The 21,860-nt window shown below is 37.1% G+C and overlaps 3 protein-coding genes across 3 annotated transcripts; all 3 read right to left on the bottom strand.

The window, feature by feature from the left end:
* Positions 1–23: 23 nt before the first annotated feature.
* LOTGIDRAFT_153899 (hypothetical protein) lies at positions 24–2,756 on the bottom strand (the record flags this gene model as incomplete). The annotated part of the gene is made up of 2 exons (XM_009059895.1): positions 24–769; positions 2,609–2,756. 2 exons carry the CDS (start codon positions 2,754–2,756, stop codon positions 24–26), a joined length of 894 nt encoding a protein of 297 aa, XP_009058143.1.
* Positions 2,757–13,705: 10,949 nt separating this feature from the next.
* LOTGIDRAFT_105685 (hypothetical protein) lies at positions 13,706–14,101 on the bottom strand (the record flags this gene model as incomplete). The annotated part of the gene is made up of 1 exon (XM_009059894.1): positions 13,706–14,101. A coding segment is annotated over one exon (396 nt), but the record flags the coding sequence as incomplete, so codon positions are not given.
* Positions 14,102–20,825: 6,724 nt separating this feature from the next.
* On the bottom strand, positions 20,826–21,506 carry LOTGIDRAFT_153897 (hypothetical protein; the record flags this gene model as incomplete). The annotated part of the gene is made up of 1 exon (XM_009059893.1): positions 20,826–21,506. One exon carries the CDS (start codon positions 21,504–21,506, stop codon positions 20,826–20,828), a length of 681 nt encoding a protein of 226 aa, XP_009058141.1.
* Between the last annotated feature and the right edge of the window lie 354 nt (positions 21,507–21,860).

Here is a 21,860-nt window from a genome sequence, read left to right as displayed (position 1 = left end):
CCGTATTTGTTTGATTTATAACTTTAGTCTTTTCTATCGAAGACAGTGTCACTTTCGAATGGAAGATTGAAATAATACGATTTGTCCGTGACAATAGCTTCTAATTTGGTCAACTTTCTCTCTTGTCTCAAAAAATCGTCATGAATTCTAGATACCAAAAGATTGACCTGTTCTTTAATATAATTTTTCATATCATCTCGAAATTTATTTTGAAGAAAGTTTTTAATCACACCCACTTCTTTTTCTAATTCGTCCGTGATTTTAGTATCCAAAGCAGTCAATTGTCGTTTCAACGTATCTTTGTCAATGGGAAATGTGTTAATTATATCTTGAACATCTGATTTTTGCTTCGCGATCTTTTCGTTCAAATTGGATATCGAATTTTGTAACTCGGTTTTGTCCGCGGTCTTGTCTAGTTCTGCTAGCAAGTCGCCAAGTTTTCTTTCCAAAGTGGTTAATTTTCGTTTCAATCTATCCTCGTTTACATTTGGGTTGTCTATTAAACGTTGGACGTCTATTTTTACCTTCGTAATCTTATCATCTAATTTAGATATTAAATTTTGCAACTGACTTGTTTTATCCACTTGAATAAGACGTTTCAAACTCGTTAACTCTTGTTGTAGTTTGGGTTCGTCCACAAGATTTTTAATATTTAGTCTGAGGTATCTTTTCATGTCAGTTATTCTATTTTCAACATGATCCTTATCTATTTGAATTGCGTTTATTTGATCCAGTAAATATTTCTTGTTCACGGCATCGTTATCGTTTCCTGGAAACTTTAAATTAGTTATTTTGAAATTGTTCATAACGATATCCCCTTGTAAGGTATCTCGGATTTGATCCACGAAAAAAGGTTTCGCTTTGTTTAATTTTTAGATTCTAGAGGTAAAGACCCTAATCCAAACTTGTTTGCCATTTTTATTGAGTTAAATTTATTATAATTTCTTCAAACTTTTCTTCCAAACTCAACCGATATAAAACCCAAAGCGACAGCTGTCCACACAGCTTTTGTCCTGGCATTTGAATTTGAAACATAGAACATTTGATTGGTTTGCTAGTCAATTCCGTTATCTCTTCTGTCGGTTCTAGACCGAAAGAATCAAAGAAATAAAAGTTATTCGAAGAATCTTTGTGTAGAGCAGAGTGATGAACTCCTTTTTGATCCGAAGTATGAATGTTTGTGATGGCGTAAAATTTACCTTTTTGTATTTCAGTTCATCAATTTCATCTCGCATGCAATAATAAAACGGCGATACGTTCAACTCCTTGGCCCATTTCACAAGTTGAAACTTTGTGGTCGTGTCTTTTCCGTATTTATCAAGAAATGCATTCATTTTTTAAGTTGATTTTTTTTAGGTGTTTTTCGAAGTAGGCGGTAAGTATTGCTGAAGACCCAATTGACGAAATATATACGTAGTTTGTGTTTGAAAAAACTTGTATAACATTCTGATAAAACACATTCAATAATATTTTGAAGATAAATTTAATTTAAATTTAAAAAATCTTAATTTAAGAGAGCGTAAATGCTTGTCGACATCTAAATTTCTTAACCTTTCATCTAAATCTTCATTTTCGAGATTCATTTTTAAAAGTCAGTTTTTTGAAGTTCATTTTGATAAAACCTTCCTATGATTTGTTCTTTGTCTTGATCGATCAATTCATACGTGGGAGGTGATGTGTTGTTTACTTTATCAACGATGAATATCTCGTTAGTCCAATAGCCGACGTAACCTTTCTGAAACAATGGTTTATATTTAAAAATACGAACTCGATCTCCAACTTTGAATTTGGGTTTAATATTCAAATTGCTAATTGCTCGTTTTCAAAGTTGTTTCGAGTGTTGACGGACTTTATGATATTCGGGTTATTAGAGGCTTGCGTTGGCGTCACACCTATAGACGAATGTATTTTGTTATTGTATTCGTCGACAACAACTGGTAATATTTTAAGCCATTTTTGAGATTTCAATTCCGTGAATTTCTTGAATAATTTGCTTTTAAGAGTCCTGTTGAATCTTTCTATCACTACGGCCTTACCTTCGTTATGCGTGCTGTAAATTTCGAACCCCAGAGATTTCACATTTCTGTTGTAGAATTCGCTTCCTTTATCAACCCACAACTTTAGGGGTCGTCTGTCGGATTGTTTCATTATGGTTTCGAATGCTTGTTTGACAGTCAGACCCGATTTGTTTTTCAAGGGAAAGACCCAAGCGTATCTCGTGTATATGTCGATCACCGTCAAACAATACCCTCTCTCGACTGGCACGTTGATTAAATCGGCTGACCAAATTTCATCTTTATCAAAAACTCTGACTTTGAGGTAATGTTTGTTTTTTCGAAATTCTTTGTGAATCTCGTCTGCTATGCCCATACCCAATTTCAATTTTGCCTTCAAGAGTTTTATGATAAGAGCCCTCTGTAATTTCTCTTTGAAAGTGGGATTGGGAATATTTTCGAGTTCGTCTATCATTTGTTTGTCTGCTTGGTGTCTGAATGTTATGTCTTTGTTTCTGTACAGTATGTCGTGTTTGAGCGCTGCTGTGTCAACTCTATTAACGGGTTCTTCCCCTGGTTTGGGATTATCATTTTCGTCTAAACGCAGATCTAACCTAGTGCCTGGACCTGTATAATTGTGCCCTGGGAGATGTTTTTCTCCGGGATATTTTGCCCATGGGAATCCAGGAAGAGAACCCAATGACTTTGAATGTCTCCCGCATCGAAATTTGTTTTAGGAGGATGGACATTTATTAAAGACATATTTGTTCAATAAACACCATATATTTTTAATACGAAAGATTTAATACAAGGAGAAAGCGATAGAAATGAATCATTAGATCTTTTCACTGCATCTACTCCTGAGGAAATTTGTTGTTTGAGACAAAATTGGCCACTTTGGGGATGAGAGATGTTAGCGCAGAAAAGAAACCGTCTCCTTCGAATTTTTTTTTTTCGTGTTTTAAAATTAAAGACATTTTTATTTTTTTTTAATGCGGTTATTTTATAATGTATTATTTTTAGTGAATCTTGTCTGTGGTTTTGGGTAATTTATAATACAGTTTGGTGGAATCTGTTATGATATATTTTTTTAACAGTTTGGGTAGTCTGTTATAATACATTTTTAACAGTTTGGGGAGTCTGTTATAATACATTTTAACAGTTGTGTCTTTTCGGATATGACGCATTGAAAAAGCTGCGCATGCGCAGAAGTGAAATGCGTCATATCCGAAAAGACATATACCTGTCATCTCAAAACCGGATCAAACTGGATGCGCAATATCTGAAAAGACATATACTACTCAAAACCACAGCGGGCAACACAACGGATGCAGTACCAAGATGCTCTGAAAAGACAGGAGTACCAGGTGACATTGGAAAAGAAGACGTTCCAAAGCAACCGAGAATAAAATTTCCAGCGAAGTCTGGGCGCCATTTTAGTAACAGCTGGTATGATCGATTTCCATGGCTGGAGTATTCAGTGTCAAGGGACGCCCCTTTTTGATTTCCATGTCGGGTGTTTCACAATACATCTGCGGGTGCATAAAAATTCATCACTGAAGGCTACACAGATTGGAAGCATGCTGTAGGTGATACTGGAAAGGGCCTCGAGAAGCATAACAATTTCTCCAAGATAACGTTGCCAAGACAGAAAAGCAGGACTCCAATCTTGTTCTTCAAAAACTATACGAGCAGAAATTGGTTTCCCTAAATTATATGCACTGGGTGCAAGCGTTGCCACATTTGTTTCTAGTACCGATGTGTGTGAAAGCAGCTTTTCAACTCTTACTCGCGTTGACTCACCACAACGACGATCTATGACTCAGCTTCGCCAACGCAATCTTGTTCTTCTTGCCTTCAACAGGAAGCGTACCTGGAAAATTAACTTGGACTTATTTGTCCAACGTTTTGACATAAAACATACCCGACTACGTTTAAACTAAAACGGCAATAAAAATGTAACGTATTATAACTTGTGTGTTTTAACAAAAATAATCTCGAATCTAAAATACTCCATGAAAGTCCGTTTTACGACGTTTAAACGTCGGTCAAGGTGCTTTGCTAAATTGAATTTCTGAATTTCACACCACTTATTATTTACGACAAGATATCTATCACGTGCTGATCGTTTGTTGCGGTCACTCTTAAGGTAAATAATGTCACCAATTTGAAATGAGTCGGGATTTGCTGGACAACGCCCACATGCTTTAGATTTTTCACTGAACGGATGGTTGTGTAACCGAAGGTCATGCTGAGATTACACGGAAAATTGATCTCGGAGAGTCAACATTTCTCTGGCAGAGAGTCCTCGACATCTTATCCTAGCGTTCAGACGAGAACACACAACAGAATGTGTGATATGGTGATATTGAAGTGCAATGGGGTTCGAATTTTAACAATTCATCTGTAAATTCATCTATCGCCTTTTCAGCAACGGGGTTTTTGTTGATGTTCTTGGTCCGTCCAATATCTAAGTAAATGTTATAAGTTTTCAGTAGTTCGTAATTAATTAAGGACGTAAATCCAGGCTCGGGATCAACTCGGAGATTGACGGATTGGCAATCAACTGGTATGGTACTGAGGCATAACTATAAAAGCGCTGAACGTAACGTGGTGTTCTGTTCATTTTCAATTAAACTGGCCGTAGTGTAAGAAGTGGCGGTTTCACGTAGAATTAATACAAGTTGACGGTAACGCTTGACCACATCTGCAGCAAAATTTATCCCAATAGAGTTTGGAGGAGTTTCGGTGCCTCGTAAGGTGGGTGAGGGTGGAATCTTTTGAAGAGAGGAGCAAGTATGGCATTGATTGGTCGTTGGCAGCGTCCAAGTCTTATGCCGAGAAATTTCTGAGATAGAGTAGTCGGAGTTAATGTTTGGACGGATGACAAAACTTTAAATGTAAGGCTGTAAGTAATCCAAGTACAGGTCTTGGAACTACGATGCATTCTCTTGTTTGGGCTACAGGTTCTTCTCTACGAACAATAAAAAGGCCATCTTTAGTAATTTGTGCAGATCGAAGGTACCTTTTAACATCTTTTATATCAGTGACTTTTTTAGATGGTCTAGTGCCTTCTGTTAAGTGAACATGCGTACGCTGTAAATCTGGACAATCATGTTGAATTTGTAACCAGGCTGATCTGGAGGAGAATGGTAGTTTTACGGCAAGTACATCGTCAGCAGAAATGGCCTGGACTGTGGACTCCTCAATGGTGTTGATAAAGGAACATATCTGACAAAGGGGTTCGGAACAAAGGGGTGCATTTCGACTGGCGAAGTCAGAAGGTATATTGGCTGTTCCGGCAAGATGACTGATGGTAACTTGTTATCGGATGGCGTTGGATAGGAATGTGGTGACTCGGGAACTAGCAGAAAATTCACCACGACAAAGCGTGCTATAGGCCTCAACGCCGGTTTACTGTCAGTCAAGACGGAGGTACGTTGACTGGATTGAATGATGTAGGGTGAATAGTAGCGAATGGCTGCGGTTATGGAAAGAGCCTCAATTCAACATGGTAACCAAGTGATTTGATGTTTCTTTAGCTTGGCACTAAAAAGGTACATGTGAGTTCTTCGTTGAATGTATAATGTTGAGCCGATACCAAACTGTTTTACGGATCCATCTGTAACAATCCACAATTTGTCAGTGTAACGGGGTAAAGTGATGGTTTTGTGAACTTTCAAATGATCTTGAGCTCGTTGAAAGTCTTCTTCTAAGCTTTCATCCCACTGCATGTTTGACTCTGAGTCTTGTCCAACAACAGCTTTCTCTAAAGAACTAAGAAGGCAGCACAATCAAGCACATCACGTGCTAAAACTTTACAGGCTCCAATGAATGAACGTAACCTTTTAACTTTAGTTGGGCGGGAGACTGAGCTAAGAGTCGCTATGATATGAGGGCTTGTGGAGATTTTTCCATGTCTATCCTAATATTGTTGTTTTGCGGGTACAGGTTGTGGTTTTGGCGGATGAAAGATGTAAATAACATTTCTGTAAGGCATCAAGTGTGCGTTTCCAATTGTAAAGTAGTTGTTCGGGTGTATTACCTCCGCAATACAAGTCGTCAGCTACTTTCGTTACCATGCCTTCTTGTAACAGATCCTCTAATACACGGCACATCAGCTCTTCTAAAGCAGTTTCGGAGCCGGGCATAACCCACTGCCGTTCTAGTATAAACTCGGACTCCGCGGAAAGGCGTAGCTACTCCACAATATTTAAGTGAATCATGTGATAGAGGTATCTGGTAAAATGCTTTAGTCAGATCAGAGACGATAATATGTTGCCACTGAGCTATAATTTGAAGAGTAGACTGGAAATCTGGCATCAGGGATGGTTGTGGCTTACTATATTGACTTCTCCAAATGCTGTTACTAATCTGTCACTACCAACTTTTTGCGAAATGATAGATTTAGGTATTCTGGCATGCGTCCTTTTCGTTGGGGAGGCTGTACTGGGCCCATGTTGACAACGGCTTTGATGGGTCCAACGGCACCATTGTAACATCCAATTACTGGGTCGAATACAGAACTGTAGCGTTTGTGTAGTTTATAGAATTCTTGTTTAAGGTTTAATGGCAAGATGTTATCTGGATCGACTATAATCTTATCCAAGTAGGTTAGATCTGACGTAGTGTGTGTTGGTTTGGTTTCAGATTCAGTATTGTGCACATATCTGTCGAGAGTGGGCAAAACTGGACAAATATGGTCATTTGTTTTTTACAACAAAATGATGGGGTTTGTTATCTAATAACACCGCCAACAGGTGTAAAAAGTTGAGGTGTAAGCCACCCATTGGAGGTTTGACTTTCTATACTGGGTTCCAAGGCCATTACTTGGTTTAACGTCTGGAGGTAGAGAGAGTTCTATGTAATCACCAAAAAGTATTAGTTGTTGTTGCTCGGGGGATGTGTGCACTTGAATAAATCTTTGAAATGGTTTGTCGTCGCTCAGTGATAGTTGTATTATCACCAATTAAAATTTGATTTCTGGATGGGCGTACTGCTATATCATTGTTGACAAAGAAGGGTATTCCAGTGAGTATGTCGACATCAAGATCGTCTACACTAAGTGCATCTAAAATGAGATTTGAGGAATTTCTAGCCAAGGTTATATGGGCTTCGCCATATATGGATAAGGGGGTTTTCCCATCAACTTAATGTTGCGGTCTGTGTGCTCTCAGTAGTAGGTACACCTATGGCTTTGGCTAGGGCAGTCCGTATCATATTTATTTCGGCACCTGAGTCGAGTGTGACAGTAACTGTATGATGATCGTAGAATGCTGTAAAGAATGAAGACTCTTTCACATCAACTCGTCTGGAAAGATTTACTGGCTAGGTATTGTTCACAAGTCGAGATGTTGGTGGTGGAGTGGGAGATTCATCTCTAAAACTGGTATCAGTATCTTCTGTAATGTTGGTTATCTCTTGGCTGTCAACAAGTCTACTCATAGAAATATACTTTTTGTCACGTTCTGGTAGGTATTGACACTGTGTAAGGTAGTGTGATTCATAATCTCGTCGTCCAGCTTGCTTACACAGTGGACATGATTTGGTGATTACTGGTTGAGATTTTGATGGCATGACTTTTGTTTCATCATTGAAGGACAATTTATCAAGAAGTGAGTCAAGTGCTTGAGATATTTCGGGTTTGATGGATGACAAAGTTCTGGAACGTAATTCTGTGCCATATTTCTGTTTGACTTGACGATGAAGGCCCTCGTGGATAAGCCTCAACCAAATAAGTACAACGAAATTTTCTAATGTCGGGGTTAGATCCTCGTCAGTTGTAATCTCACTCCCATGATGAGTCAAACCACTTTCTCTGCGGAGTAGATTATCTTCTACAAAGGACATGGTACAATGTTTCTGGTCTCTCTTCTGGTTTCTGGCACAAATTTTCAGAGCTGTCAAGAGTATCCCTGAGCTCATTAGAAATCAGATCTGGTAACAGTTGAACTTGGCGGCCCATGTTATTCATCGTCGAAACAGGTTTACGTCCGAGGGAGGGGAGAGGGGGCGAAATATCTGAGATTGCCCGAATTTCTAACCTAGATATGAGATTTTTGCCCGCTGCCCCCTCTGTACCCTTTTTTGCTCTGCCACTGCGTTGAAATACAAATCAAAATTGTCCTCTTGTGTTAATAAATCGTTCGAATTCTGTAGTAGTGAGGAATTACACTAAACTATGAAAATAATTTGAACTATTTAATAATAACCGGTTACAATATTTACAATACATCGGCGTTGTCCGTCTGTATAGATGATCTGGTCAATCCAAGATGCCCATAAACATAACATTCCGTATTTATAACAAAATTGTACAATGGCATTAATTGATAAACAATCGACCATGGAAACATAATATGACAGATTAAAATGTAGATTTAGTACAACAATCGACAATTAAAACATAAAAAGATTATAACATATTAAATAAGAATTTCCAGCGACACTTGAATGACTTGATAAGGTATAAATGAATTACTGCAATTAATATTCTGGGATGTACATCGTGCCGTATCATCGTAGCGATAATGTCCGTAGCCATGGTGGAATTTGTGTATGACTGAACGAAAAATTGAATTCAAGTATGACTGAACGAAAGATAGCATACACGTGATCATTGAATTAACCACCTATCAACAAGGCATCATGAATAATACTAATCTGGAAGATAGTTTCGCTTGTTTGTGAACACAAATTTGCCGTAACTTCGGAGGGCTAACGTTGGATGCGTTCCGTATCAATAATGGAATTCAGGAATGACTGATTGAACGAAAGATAGCTTACACGTGATGATTAAATTGATTGCTTAATCTCATAATGAGGATTTATTAAACACCAATCAAGCGGCATAAAAAAAAATACCGCTAATCCGGAAGCCAGTTAGAAGAACTCACACTAACACGCGACCGGATGATGAATACTATTTACTATAGAATTTGATAATTGGTTCCCAATCACAGCCGTGCGGAACCGGAAGCCGGAGCATCGGATTAACGGTTATTTTTACGTAGTAAATATTCCCTTCGCAGTAAAAAGCGTGCGGATATCGGGGTTTCCGGATTATCTGCAACCGGATAAACGGCTCCGATGGATGCGTTTCTATAATATTCCAATATCATAATACTCCTGGTTAATTACACGTTGAGATGACCTAAAAATCGTCGTGACTATCCACTCTGAAAATCAAAGAACTGAAGCAAGAAGAAATCAACCTATTCTCGAATTGATACACACGACAACAAAGCTTCTATTAAGTAGGATTTACACCGGCAACTTTCTTCTTTCAACCTTGTTCAACTTTTTGTAATCACAACTCAAAAGTTGAAAGAGGTTGTCTAAACATGATCTGCAACCTCTGGTTTCGACCTCCATGCTACAACCTTTTTCAACTAGCAACCAAATAGGTTTCAGAAGCTAAATGTTTTTGAGGTTGCCCAAGGTTGCTACTGGCTCTAGGCATTTCTAGGAATCGCCTCCGTTTTGTATGCATCGTATTGCCAATATGTTTTTGTTTATAGATTTCGAGTTTTGCGGTTCGGATTGTTGTATGGAATAATATTTTGGTTTTGTTTTTGTTTATTGGTGATTATTGACAATGGGTCCTATGACGTCATATTTTGATCTATCGATTTTAACCTTATTACCATCATACATTAATGATATTTCGCTCTAACCAGGTTGTAGTTGCAAATGGGAATTAGGATCGAAAACCGTAGAAAAAGCACCACCTTTATGACGTCACAATGACGTTATAACTAAGATTTGGCGGCATTTTTTGAAAATCCCATTATTAGTTTCCTCTCGGAGTGTTTACATGCTAAAACATTTTTCGATTTTTCTGATTTTTGTTAGGGTTCATCTCTTGGTGATTACATACACTCACATAAAGTTTCGTCCAAATCCACCAAGAATTGTGCCTTCTAGAGTGTTTACCTGCTACAAATTGAACGCATTTTCAAGAACAAGGGCAATAACTCATATCAATTATTTTTGTAATTTCCAATAGGGTTCATTCTTAGGTGACAACAAACACTAACGCCAAGTTTCATCAAAATCTGTCAAGAATTGGGCCTTCTAGAGTGTTTACGAAACGCGTTTTCAAGAACAACGACAATAACTCATACTTAATATTTTTTTAATTTTGCTGAATTTCGATAGGGTTTATACTTGGGTGATTACAAACACTCCCACCAAGTCACGTCACAATCCGTCAAGAATTGTGCCTTCTAGAGTGCTTACAAGCTCAAATTGAACGCGTTTTCAAGAACAAGCGCATTAACTCATACTAATTATATTTTGATCTTTCTCATTTTAAATAGGGTTCATCATTGGGTGATAACAAACACTCACGCCAAGTTTCATCAAAATCTGTCAAGAATTACGCCTTTTAGAGTGTTTACGAGCGTTTTAAGAACAAGGGCAATATCTCATACTAGATATATTTCGATTTTTCTGATTTTCAATAGGGTTCATTCTTGGGTGATTACAAACAACCATACCAAGTTTCGTCGAAATCAGTCAAGAATTGTGCCTTGATGAAATTTGGTTTGAGTGTTTGTTACTACCCAAGAATGAACCCTATTGAAAATCAGAAAAATATTTAGTATGAGTTATTGCCCTTGTTCCTGAAAACGCATTCAATTATTTTTTTTGGCTCGTCAACACTCTAGATGTTATAGTTCTTGACAAATTTTCACAAATCTTGGTAATATTATTCAGTATCGCCCCAAAAAGTTAAAAAGCGTATGACTGAAGGTTGAATGTTTCCAGCCCAACAGAGCATTTGTTTGATTTGATTTGAATAGTTAATAACACATAAAATGCGTTGCACAATGATTTTGTCAGATGACAGGTGGATAAATTGAACATCTACATATTTTCATCAGATCTATTGCACTTTCTATTCTCCAAAGCCTTTTCTTGACTCAAAACTATTACAGTGGTAGCAAATTGTTGTATTTGGCTCGGGTCGACATCTAATTTCTGACTGGGGGAACATCATATACATTGCCCCCCCCCCCCCCCCCCCCGAAAATAGCCATTAAAGACAATTCAATTCATTCATACAATTGAACTGGACGTCATATTCACTTCATTCATTCATTTGACCACTATAGTTGGTAAATATATAAATAGATATAATAGATAATCGTGATATACATCGATAAGGACATTGACAGACGATGATCTCTGGCATTATCTGGGTATCGATATATTGCACATTGGAGGTAACTCCCAGAGAGGTCAAGAGACAATTATAGGCCTATTTCATGTTGCGGATATAGTTTGAACGATTATTGCATTATTCAGAGAATAACAAATGTTTATTTCCTTTTAATTGTCGTTTCAGTCTTCAAAAAACTGTTTCCTTGTCCTACAAACTGACCCAAAACTATATCTACCACCCCTAAAAAAATGTCAGTTGTTACTTTCAAATACATTAATTCATTTTACTGAATCAATGGGAGTCTTTGTTATAAGACAAATAATCCTGAACTTTAAATTCGTCGGGAAATGTCAGGATACTGCGTTTTTTGGCGTCTAATTCTAAAAATTTTCTCAGTGGCATACATACCACAGACCCTATACAAATAATCTTGAACCTTAGATTCACTGGGAAATGTCAGGAAATTCTCAAAATTTTCTTGTGGTGGTCCCACAGTCTCTATACAAATAAACCTTAAATTCGCCAGGAAATGTGAAGAAATCTCGTTTCAGGGAGTCAAATTCTCAAGAATTCCCTAGAGGGGCTTCCAATGGGCGTCCTCGACAGCAATAAAGATAGCAATAACTCTTATAGAGAGCATCACTGTCCCCCCAAAAGGACTTGGCTGGCCAGGAGCCCAAAAATATGTGCCCCCCTCTCCCCATGTTAGCCAAACGGACCGCCGCCCCTGCAACAACAGTTGATCATTTGATAAATTGTAATGATCTTCGTAAGAAATGGATTGAAAAGAGGTTTTCTAAATTTTTTATGTGAATCGGGGAATCCATAGCATCATTCCAATATTCATTCAGACGTCTGTGACTCTTGCAATCACATTTAAACTATGCGCTTTATTACCTCACTATCGCAAGGGAATTACAGACATATATACAACTCAAAAACGTTCGCAGTCGGTACACCGTTTACTGACTAAGTTGTCCAATATATCGTTCGTCAATCTTCCTAAAGTGAAGACTAGGTCAGCATGTTTATGATTTGAAATTATCCCCTGCACAAGCAGATACTAGATGACTACCTTTTATACAGTTTTGTCCACTTTTGACGATTTCAATAAGTAGGTTCACAAGATGACATGGTATAAAGATAATAATAACATATCAGTTACAGATTTTTGTCTATGATTCTTTAAATCTTGTACATGTTGGTCGTTTGTTTTAGAACTTTTCTTTTGAAGCTATTGTGTGGACGTAGACCCGTTGGGCCAGCCGTTCTCGATTGGGATCCACCTGGTTTGATGATTATGAATTTCGTCATAATCTGTTCAGATCTGCGATTAAAATCGTTAAAAATTCTAAAAACAAGGGCAAAACTATTTTTCGATTTTTTTTATCATTCACAAAGACTGTATTTTTGCATTTTGTAATCAATCAAGGGGTTAAAATGAACGTGACTTGAATTTTTGATTTTCAATTTATCATCTTAAATTTCCTTTCTACGGAGCCCGTTAGGAGCAATTGTCCGTACTTTTATAAAATAATTCGTTTAAACGAAATAAGTTATTCGATTAAACGAAATGACTAGGGGCTCCGTACTTTTCTTTGTCTTCGTGCATTTCTCTGTATATCAAAATTTAAAAGACTTGAAAATAGCCAGATTTAACTTGTAGGACTGTTAAAACCTTTCAGTAATTAAATGGATATTCCGCTTTTTGTTAAAAGTTTTTATTGTCAAAAACGTCGTAAATTATACCTGAAAATATTTTTGAAGTATGCTATTTATATCTATGTATCTTCTTGATCACACTGAATTTGTTGTAAAAGGGTTAATTAAGCAGTTTGACCTAGTTTTGGTATTTATAAGGGTCGATATTAATAAATATTCTTAGCGTTTAAAAATTAACCGTTGGATTTAACTTTTAGATATGTTAAGGGCACATTTCTCTAGATCTTGGTGTATTTTTTGACATATTGTGACGAACCATTAATTCATAAAAAAAAATCATGAAATCAACCATTTTCAGTGGGTAATTGAACGTATAATAATTACAGAAGACAACTTTCCATAAAATCATATAATTAATGTACAGAATGAAATCGTTAGATCAGTTTGATATTTTTGATAACATTGTACTCTCGTCAATAATATAATATCGTAATAAACATACAAGTTTATTTATCGAACATAATGATACAACAATAATGAACCCTGTTCTCGGACTAAACTTCGGTGTTTCCATTTTGTGGCAGCGTTCTGTATTTAACCCACTGGGCTTATGAAAGGAGGGGGTGGTGGTGGGACTCCGCCAATAGAGGGACCCGCAGCTGATAATCCTGGTAACCCTCCAGGCAGACCCGAACCTGGTCTGGCACCAGGCAGTTGTGGCCCACCTATTCCAGGTTGACCACCCATACCACTAGGAAACATACCTGGTTGTCCCCCCATTCCTGGTCGCATAATTCCTGGTTGAACTCCAATTCCCGGTGGTCGCATGCCTTGAGGGAATGCACCGGGCTGTCCTCCCATTCCTGGAAAAATACCTGTCCTAATTCCCTGCTGACCTCCCATTCCTGGCATCATGACTTGTTGACCTCCCATTCCTGGCATCATGCTTTGTTGGCCTCCCATTCCGGGCATCATGCTTTGTTGGCCTCCCATTCCTGGCATCATGCTTTGTTGGCCCCCCATTCCTGGCATCATGCCTTGTTGACCTCCGATTCCAGGTATCATGCCTTGTTGACCCCCCATTCCCGGCACCATGCCTTGCTGACCTCTCATTCCTGGCATCATACCTGGTATCATGCCTTGTTGACCTCCCATTCCTGGCATCATGCCTTGTTGACCCCCCATTCCTGGCATCATGCCTTGTTGACCTCCCATTCCTGGCATCATGCCTTGTTGACCTGGCCTTCCCGGCATCATGCCTTGTTGACCTCCCATTCCAGGCATCATCCCAGGAAACATACCCTGTTGATTACCCTGATTATTTAATCCTTGTAAGCCACCCATTCCCGGGAACATGCTCTGCTGTTGCCCACCCATCAATGCCGCAAAGGGATTCTGATTACCGAACATGTTCTGTTGCATACCAGGGAATCCACCACTGCGAAGTCTGTCTAACAACGAATCACCTCGGGAATTTCTGCTGGAAATTTGACGCAAACTGTTTGAAAACACAGTATTGAAACCATTACTTCTAGTGCGATCAAGGAAGAAATCGCTCACTCGTAGATCACGGTTGAAGGCACCAAATAGATTTCTAGAATCCCATCCAGATTTTAAGCGGTTATCGAATGAATCTCTGAAATCCGTGATAGTAAGACCTTTTCTTGTACCACCAGAAGATTCGTCTACTAACTTTATAAATTCAACAGCCAAGTCAATATTGTCTTCTCCTGAAAGAAAAGTAATAACCAATGGATATATATCAGAGAATCAAATTGCTAATAAGATGAGCAGATTGGATGTTCTGTGGTCCCGTAGTTCGGTATTAAAAATTAACAAAACACCAGAGGAAGAAGATGAAATGGTAGTTCTATCTTATATGAAAAATTTTAAACGAAGGTTAGTCGTAGCTAATCGTAATATATCAAAAGAAATTCGCAGCAGAAAACGGATGAGATCGGCTGCTTTAAGCAAGAATAGTTTCGGTCCCGATAGTACTCGATCTTTTTGGTCGATTGAGCGTATTTTGCCGAAAGTAGTTCAAATATCAGATTTAAGGCAGCCATCGCGGTACATAGTAGTCCATTGAAGTTGGGGTACATGAAAGTGGTATATTTACCTGTTTTCTCCGGGGATAGACTAACGTTAGATTTAACTGACCAATAGATATCTTGACTGTGAACAACAATAGATCTGTAGAATAAATAAATGAATGATTACTGATTAATCTAGCATGTAATTGGGTACTCATACGTTCGAGCTTCTTCATTTAAGATTTAATCGTTTTCAATGACTCAAATTTTACGCGACTCAAATATGCTACAGACATTTGTTATTCAAGAACTCCTTATGTCTTTATCTTTATAGCGATAAAGAAACAACTTTACAATTCTGGTAATTGGCCATAATTTGCAGGAACTTACATAAATATAGTTTGACATATAAGTATTAGCCTTAACGTTGAAATATATCAGAATCAAGTTTGGGGAAATGAAAGATACATGTCGTTACAAGTTATATATTTTGTTTAATATATTGGAATTTAAACACACAAGCTTCGACTTGGCCATAGAAAACAAAATGTTTACCACCTTTTCATAAGAATATTTTTTCTGAAACCATATGACGAAAAAAAAACACCAAAGTCAACCAACCTAAATGTAATTGTTCCGTAATTCCTTCCTTCAGGAGCCCATCTCAGACTTATTCTTTGCCTTCTGGAATTACCTCGTTCATGAACAGCTGTATTACCTTCTAAAGCAGTACCACAAGAGAACTGTACTATACTACCTTCAGCCCATCGACCAACAATATCTTCATTTTGATCCAGGGCGAAAACTGCGAAACCATTTACCCTCCATCGCGAGGTGGAGTCGATTGTTTCAATTGTAACTGAAACGAGATAATTCATAACAAAATAAAAATGTAAGGCAGTTTTAAGACTCCAATTCTTCAAGTATAGATTCACAGAATCCATGATCGACATTTTAACGCTACCATATCCAAAAACTTGTATCTTCTTTTCCGTTTCAATCTGTCGCAAATTCTCACTGATAAACTATTAAGATTAAGATATTTAGATTATTAGACAATATCAAACAATGTAATTTTATCATGTGTGCTGAAAAGGTGAACCTCATTGTCACCGACACCTTCGACACCCTTGACAGTACTTTTGTATTTGGAATCGAATTGAAGAAATAAATAGGTTGAAGAATTATAACACTTATTGGATGAGGATTTACAAATTTAGAAATTACCTCGAACATCTTCATCCCAATACATATCATCGTCTCTGCCGTTATTAACAACAATACGGTACGGGGGTTCGTCTTCTCTTGCTTCGCAAGTACCATTACATCTGTCAGATACATGAAATGGTACACGATCCACTGGTCTACTACCACAATATAATCTTTCACTGGCTGTAGAAATTGATTCCCCATTTCTAAACGCGTTGATTTCTGTAGATAAACTAACCAAAATACACACTACTATATAAAATTCCATAATGGAAACATGAAGATCTTGCTATGTTGACAGTCGTGATCACTGTAAAGCCTTTAACACCATCCTTAATCATAACTTCCTTAATTAGATAAATCCAATGAAAAACTCAATTAAATTTAGCAACCTAATTAAATATATTTGGTAATAAAGATCATCAATCATATCTAATTGACAGTTTTAACCATTTTACATGTAGTTTTCTTCGCATTACCCCAATTTAAATAGGTATTAATATATAAATACCCGAGATATCGCTTTTATTTGTCTTAGTAGATTAGAAATTTACTAATGTTCCATGCATGTAAAATAGCTTGACATCATTACAGCTTTCAAGTTGCTCGAAACTGTATTATCACTGTTAATATCTATATATATATAAATTTTTCTTGTCAGATTGTTTTGTGCATCGCTCCAGACATTTCAGGGTTTAGGACTTCAACCGGAAGAAAACTCCTATATATACAAAAATAGGCCATGCCGAACTACTGTTGCAGAAATCAGATCGGATTTTGTATGTTATATTATGTTACTTTTCTAATAAAATTTAAGTATAGGTTAGATGACGAGCGCATAGCGCTGAGTGGTTTAACTTCAACACTTCAAACCACGGAAACTGAGTCATCTAACCGGTTTAGACCATAATCTGTTATGATATAATGCGTATGTTTCAAAATTATTCTTTTAAAAATTTGTACATAGAACTTTTGTGGAAGAGAATTGGTATGTTTTCCTATTACAAAACGCTCACGTTTCGTTGAATTTTTCAGTGTGAGCATAACTTAAAGTCTGACTCACACACGAGCCATCAGCTCAGGCGGAATTCATTCGCGCACTTCTCCTTAAGGCGATAGCTTCCGTGTGCAGGTAAATTTATGTAAGATTTTGGTCATTCGTGGCGAAAAGTTGAAAATCAAACGAGTTTGATAATTTTTTCTACTTATGGATAAATGCTTGTAATAAATACTTGGATAAATACGTGAGCGCGTAACTAAAGCTATCTATCTACTTAGAGGTGAATTTACGTACGCATGCGTAGTGACGTGACAATTCAGAATGGCCTCGCCCATGGATTTGATTGATAGTAGCCTAATTCATAGTCTTCAGAAGACGAAGAAATGTTGCTATTAACGCTGTTACTACGTCGTAATAGTACTCGAAAGAGAGCAAATTGTCACAAGCAATGGGTTCGAACCCGGATCCAGAGAAGGCATTCAAGGAAAGCTTCTTCCACCATATACAAGAGTTACACGACGAAGATCCAGAGAAATTTCGTCGGTATCATCGCCTATACAGACAGTCTTTTAAAGATGTTTGGGCAATGGTCGGCTCTATCAATTCCAATCAAGAGAAAAGAATGCGTCCTTTAATAAGCCCGAGTGAAAGACTGACTGTTGGGCTAAGTTATATGGTTACAGGTAAAATCTTTAATAGTAAAATTTATTCGTCTTCTGAAGACTAAGAAATAATATCAATCAAATTTAATTCCATGGGCGCGGCCATTTTGAATTGTCACGTGACTACGCATACGTAGATAAAGTTACCTCTAAGCAGATAGCTTTAGTTACGCGCACACACAAGCATTTGTTCATTCGTGGAAAAAATTATTTGATTTTCAACTTTTCGACACGAATGACCAAAATCTTACATAAATTTGTCCGCACACGGAAGCTATCAGAGAAGTGCGCGCATGAATTCTGCCTGAACTTATGGATCGTGTGTGCGCCGTGCAAGAATAAGTGCACGTGATTTACATTGATCAGTATTTAGTATGCATGTATCTGTATGAAGGTGAGTTTAGACAGGCATCCCTCAACCTCTAGCAACCTATTTCTGATGTTCACACATGACAACCTTCCAGGCTGATCGGAGTTCATAATCGCTAGAGCTGTGGAAAAAATTTGCAACGCTGTAAAAAAAACTAAACTTTTCTACATATTTTTTCGTAAATTCACGTCCCAATGGACCGGTCCGGCCCATCAGAGTTGTTTACAGAAGGTATGTGTTTTATTTGTTTCAAGGAGTTGGGACAAGGTGTGGTCCGCTCAAAAGGCTTAAATATGTTGATTGAATGTAGTGAGAAACGTGGAGATGATATATTACAGACATTTCTGCAATCCAGACTAAACGAACCTGAGGTAGTGACGATTCGTGTGCATGAGGTCTACCGTAATGAATATACGCTCGCCAGAAATGTAGAGCGTGCCAAGAAACATAAATCGGACGATCAAACGCGTTCAATTTTAGCTTGTAAACACTCTAGAAAGCACAATTCTTGATGGATTTTGACGAAACTTAGTGTGAGTGTTTGTAATCACCCAAGGATAAACCCTATCGAAAATCAGAAAAATTGAAAAATATTTAGTATTAGTTATTGCCCTTGTTCTTGAAAACGCGTTCAAGTTTTAGTTCGTAAACACTCTAGAAGGCACAATTCTTGACGGATTTTGACGAAACTTGGCATGAGTGTTGGTTATCACCCATGGATAAACGGTATTGAAAAATTGAAAAATATTTAGTATGAGTTATTGCCCTTGTTCTTGAAAATGCGTTCAAATTTTAGCTTGTAAACACTCTAGAAGGGAAATTCTTGACGGTTTTTAACGAAATTTGGATTGAGTGTTGGTTATCACCCAAGGATGAACCCTATTGAAAATCAGAAGAATCTAAAAATATTGAATGGAGTTATTGCCCTTATTCTTGAAAACGCGTTCAATCTTTAGCTTGTAAACACTCTAGAAGGCACAATTCTTGACGGATTTTAACGAAATTTGACTTGAGTGTTTGTTACCACCCATGGATAAAGCCTATTGAAAATGAGAAAAATCGAAAAAATATTTAGTATGAGTTATTGCCCTTGATCTTGAAAACTCGTTCAATTTGTAGCCCATAAAAACTCTAGAAGGCATGATTCTTGCCGAATTTTGACAAAACTTGGTTTTATTATTCAGTACCGCGCTGAAGATTGAATATTTGTCTTCTAGAGTTTTCACGAGCTAAAGATTGAACACGTTTTCAAGAACAAGGGCAATAACTCATACTCAATATTATTCAGTATTGTTCTAAAGAGTTCAAAAGAAGTGTATGACTGAAGGTTGAATATTTCATACTGGTGATTGTGACTGTACTGCTAAATATTAATGTTCAAAATCAAAGCTGCCAGTGGGCATATATTACCTTGCCTGGCAAGCTATTTTTATACTTAGACTGAACAAATTCAATGTTTGTCACAAATTGTCTTTCTATTTTATACTGTATGGGTCAAAGTCTTGCGGGGATTAATTCAATGTTATCAGATCGAAATTTAATGATATCTACGAAAGCCTTTTAGGCATGCCAAAAGAAATATATAATTTTTATTTTTCTGAATATATTTTGATGAAAATTACGAAATTTGCAAAATATTTTGTTAAGGTGTGTCTAAAAGGTTTTCGTGGATATCCACTCCTTATTGTAAAATAAAAATACACATATACTTTATATAACTCAACAATTTATTGAGATGTCTCATAATCTACACTTAAAATAACATTTTGATAGATAAAAACAATAATAAAGTTAGTATTAATATAATTATTAACTTGTCACCTTATTTAATAAAGATCTCTATTTTGATCAATTATACAAGGCACTCCTCCATTTATGTCAAATGTGATATATTATACCTATTTTACAAATATCTTTGAAGCTATAATTGTTCAGGACTCCAAAGAGTGAATAATAGTAAACCATTACTTGAAATTAATATAACTTGTCTGCAGTAACCTGGCTTGTTAAATGCAAAACTTTTGAAAACAAAATCTGAATTCGGTTGGTATACTGTGCTACAAAAATGATCGAGATCGTCACATCAGTAGATTTGTAGGTATACTCGACGAAAGATTTTGAACGCTTAGCAACAATTTGGCAAAAAGATGCAACAAAGGTATTGATGTGCAACAGAGGATGAAAGTTAATTTAATTCAATTTTGGATTTTCATATATGAAAGCGACTGTAAAGTTATAAAATCATAATATAATTCCTTCCATTAAAATATTCACAGAAATGATTCTTATCAATTCTTCTCCCATCACAAGTTGATTCTTTATACCATAGGTAACATCAATCAATATATAACAAATAACAAGTTACAGGAATATTGACTCCAATTCTAATACGTTTAGCTGTTCAGTAGCATATCTGAATCAATCTTTGATAAAGCTCAATCAACAGCTAAACCTATAGAAGTAGACTGAACATATCCTTTAGAGTATATCACATCACAATATGACTCAATGAGTCAATAGCACTTTTATGAATTCAAGTTTAAGGGAATGTCCGCATCTTTTACTTTAATGTCTAATATTCATTTTAGATTCCCTGTCAAAGTGCTTTAAAGAGGCAAACGGTGTTATCCTCTGTCAAAGCACATAAAAAGTGCATCGAATATATTTGTGTCTCAATGGAATCGCCTTTCAAGACAATAATGTCATTTGAACCTCTTCGTCGAACATCATGGGACTTGGATTGTCCGCGTCGGAGACGGCACTCCTGGAGTTGCTAGATTTTCCATCGCTGAGGAGCTGCTTATAGTAACTGGTGGGAATGGAATCTGTCCGTTAAAGAATCCAGGAAACTGAAAAGCTGGTCCAAATCTTGGACTCATAGTTGTAACCGGGCTTAATGAACTCCAAAAATGCAGTAATGGTGCTCTGGGTCCCATTATAGGACTCGGTACCATTAATGGCGTGGGTAATGCTGTAAATTTGAATGGGGAGATTTTGGTTGGTGATATTGGTATCGGTAAATACGATGATGATGTCGACAAATGAGACATGAGCGATGAATCTAAACTAATCGGACTTGGTTTCGGCTTTGAAACTGTGGATGATGTAGGTGAGGACGTCGTCGGTTGGGGTGATGCTGTCGAAGATCGTGAAGCTGTAGAAGACGTCGAAGGTGAAGGTACTGGTGCATCAACTTTGATTGTAAACACTTCTCTATCTCGTTTTACGATTTTTGATCTTGGTTCTTCACCTGAATCTCTGGAAGGTCGATGTGAAGTTTTCGAAGACGATTTCGTGCTTAAATCTGTCGGTTTCGCGTTTTGTGCCGATGATTTGATATTTTGCGCATTGAAAGAGGCAAAATGAGGCATCACTCTTTGTCCATATTCATGAGCAATTGACTCCATTTTAACTTTAAAGGGAATTTTGTTTTCTGTCTTCACTATTTCCGGAAAGGAAACAAATCTATACACAAATTTTTGTCCCATCACTTTTCTTATGATGTTTTTCTCGTAGTAGTATCTTAAGGCACGACTGAGTTTGTCATAGTTCATATTATGTTTATTCTTTCTTAAACCCCACAATTTGGCCACTTCTTCTGCGTTGATGAGTTTAAATTCACCTTCATTGCTAGTCCAAGATATAATATGTTTATGTTGATCTTTTACCAGCAGTTCAAGAAGAAATTGCCATAACGTTATGTTGGAATCCATGGTTAGTCCTAAAATAGAAGAGTAATTTACATCATACATATATAACAA

This window comes from Lottia gigantea (assembly GCF_000327385.1).
Source record: "Lottia gigantea unplaced genomic scaffold LOTGIsca_4, whole genome shotgun sequence".
Classification (NCBI taxonomy): Eukaryota; Metazoa; Mollusca; class Gastropoda; family Lottiidae; genus Lottia; species Lottia gigantea.
Note: the sequence above shows the minus strand (reverse complement) of the source record. Positions and strands in the feature narration are given on the sequence as shown.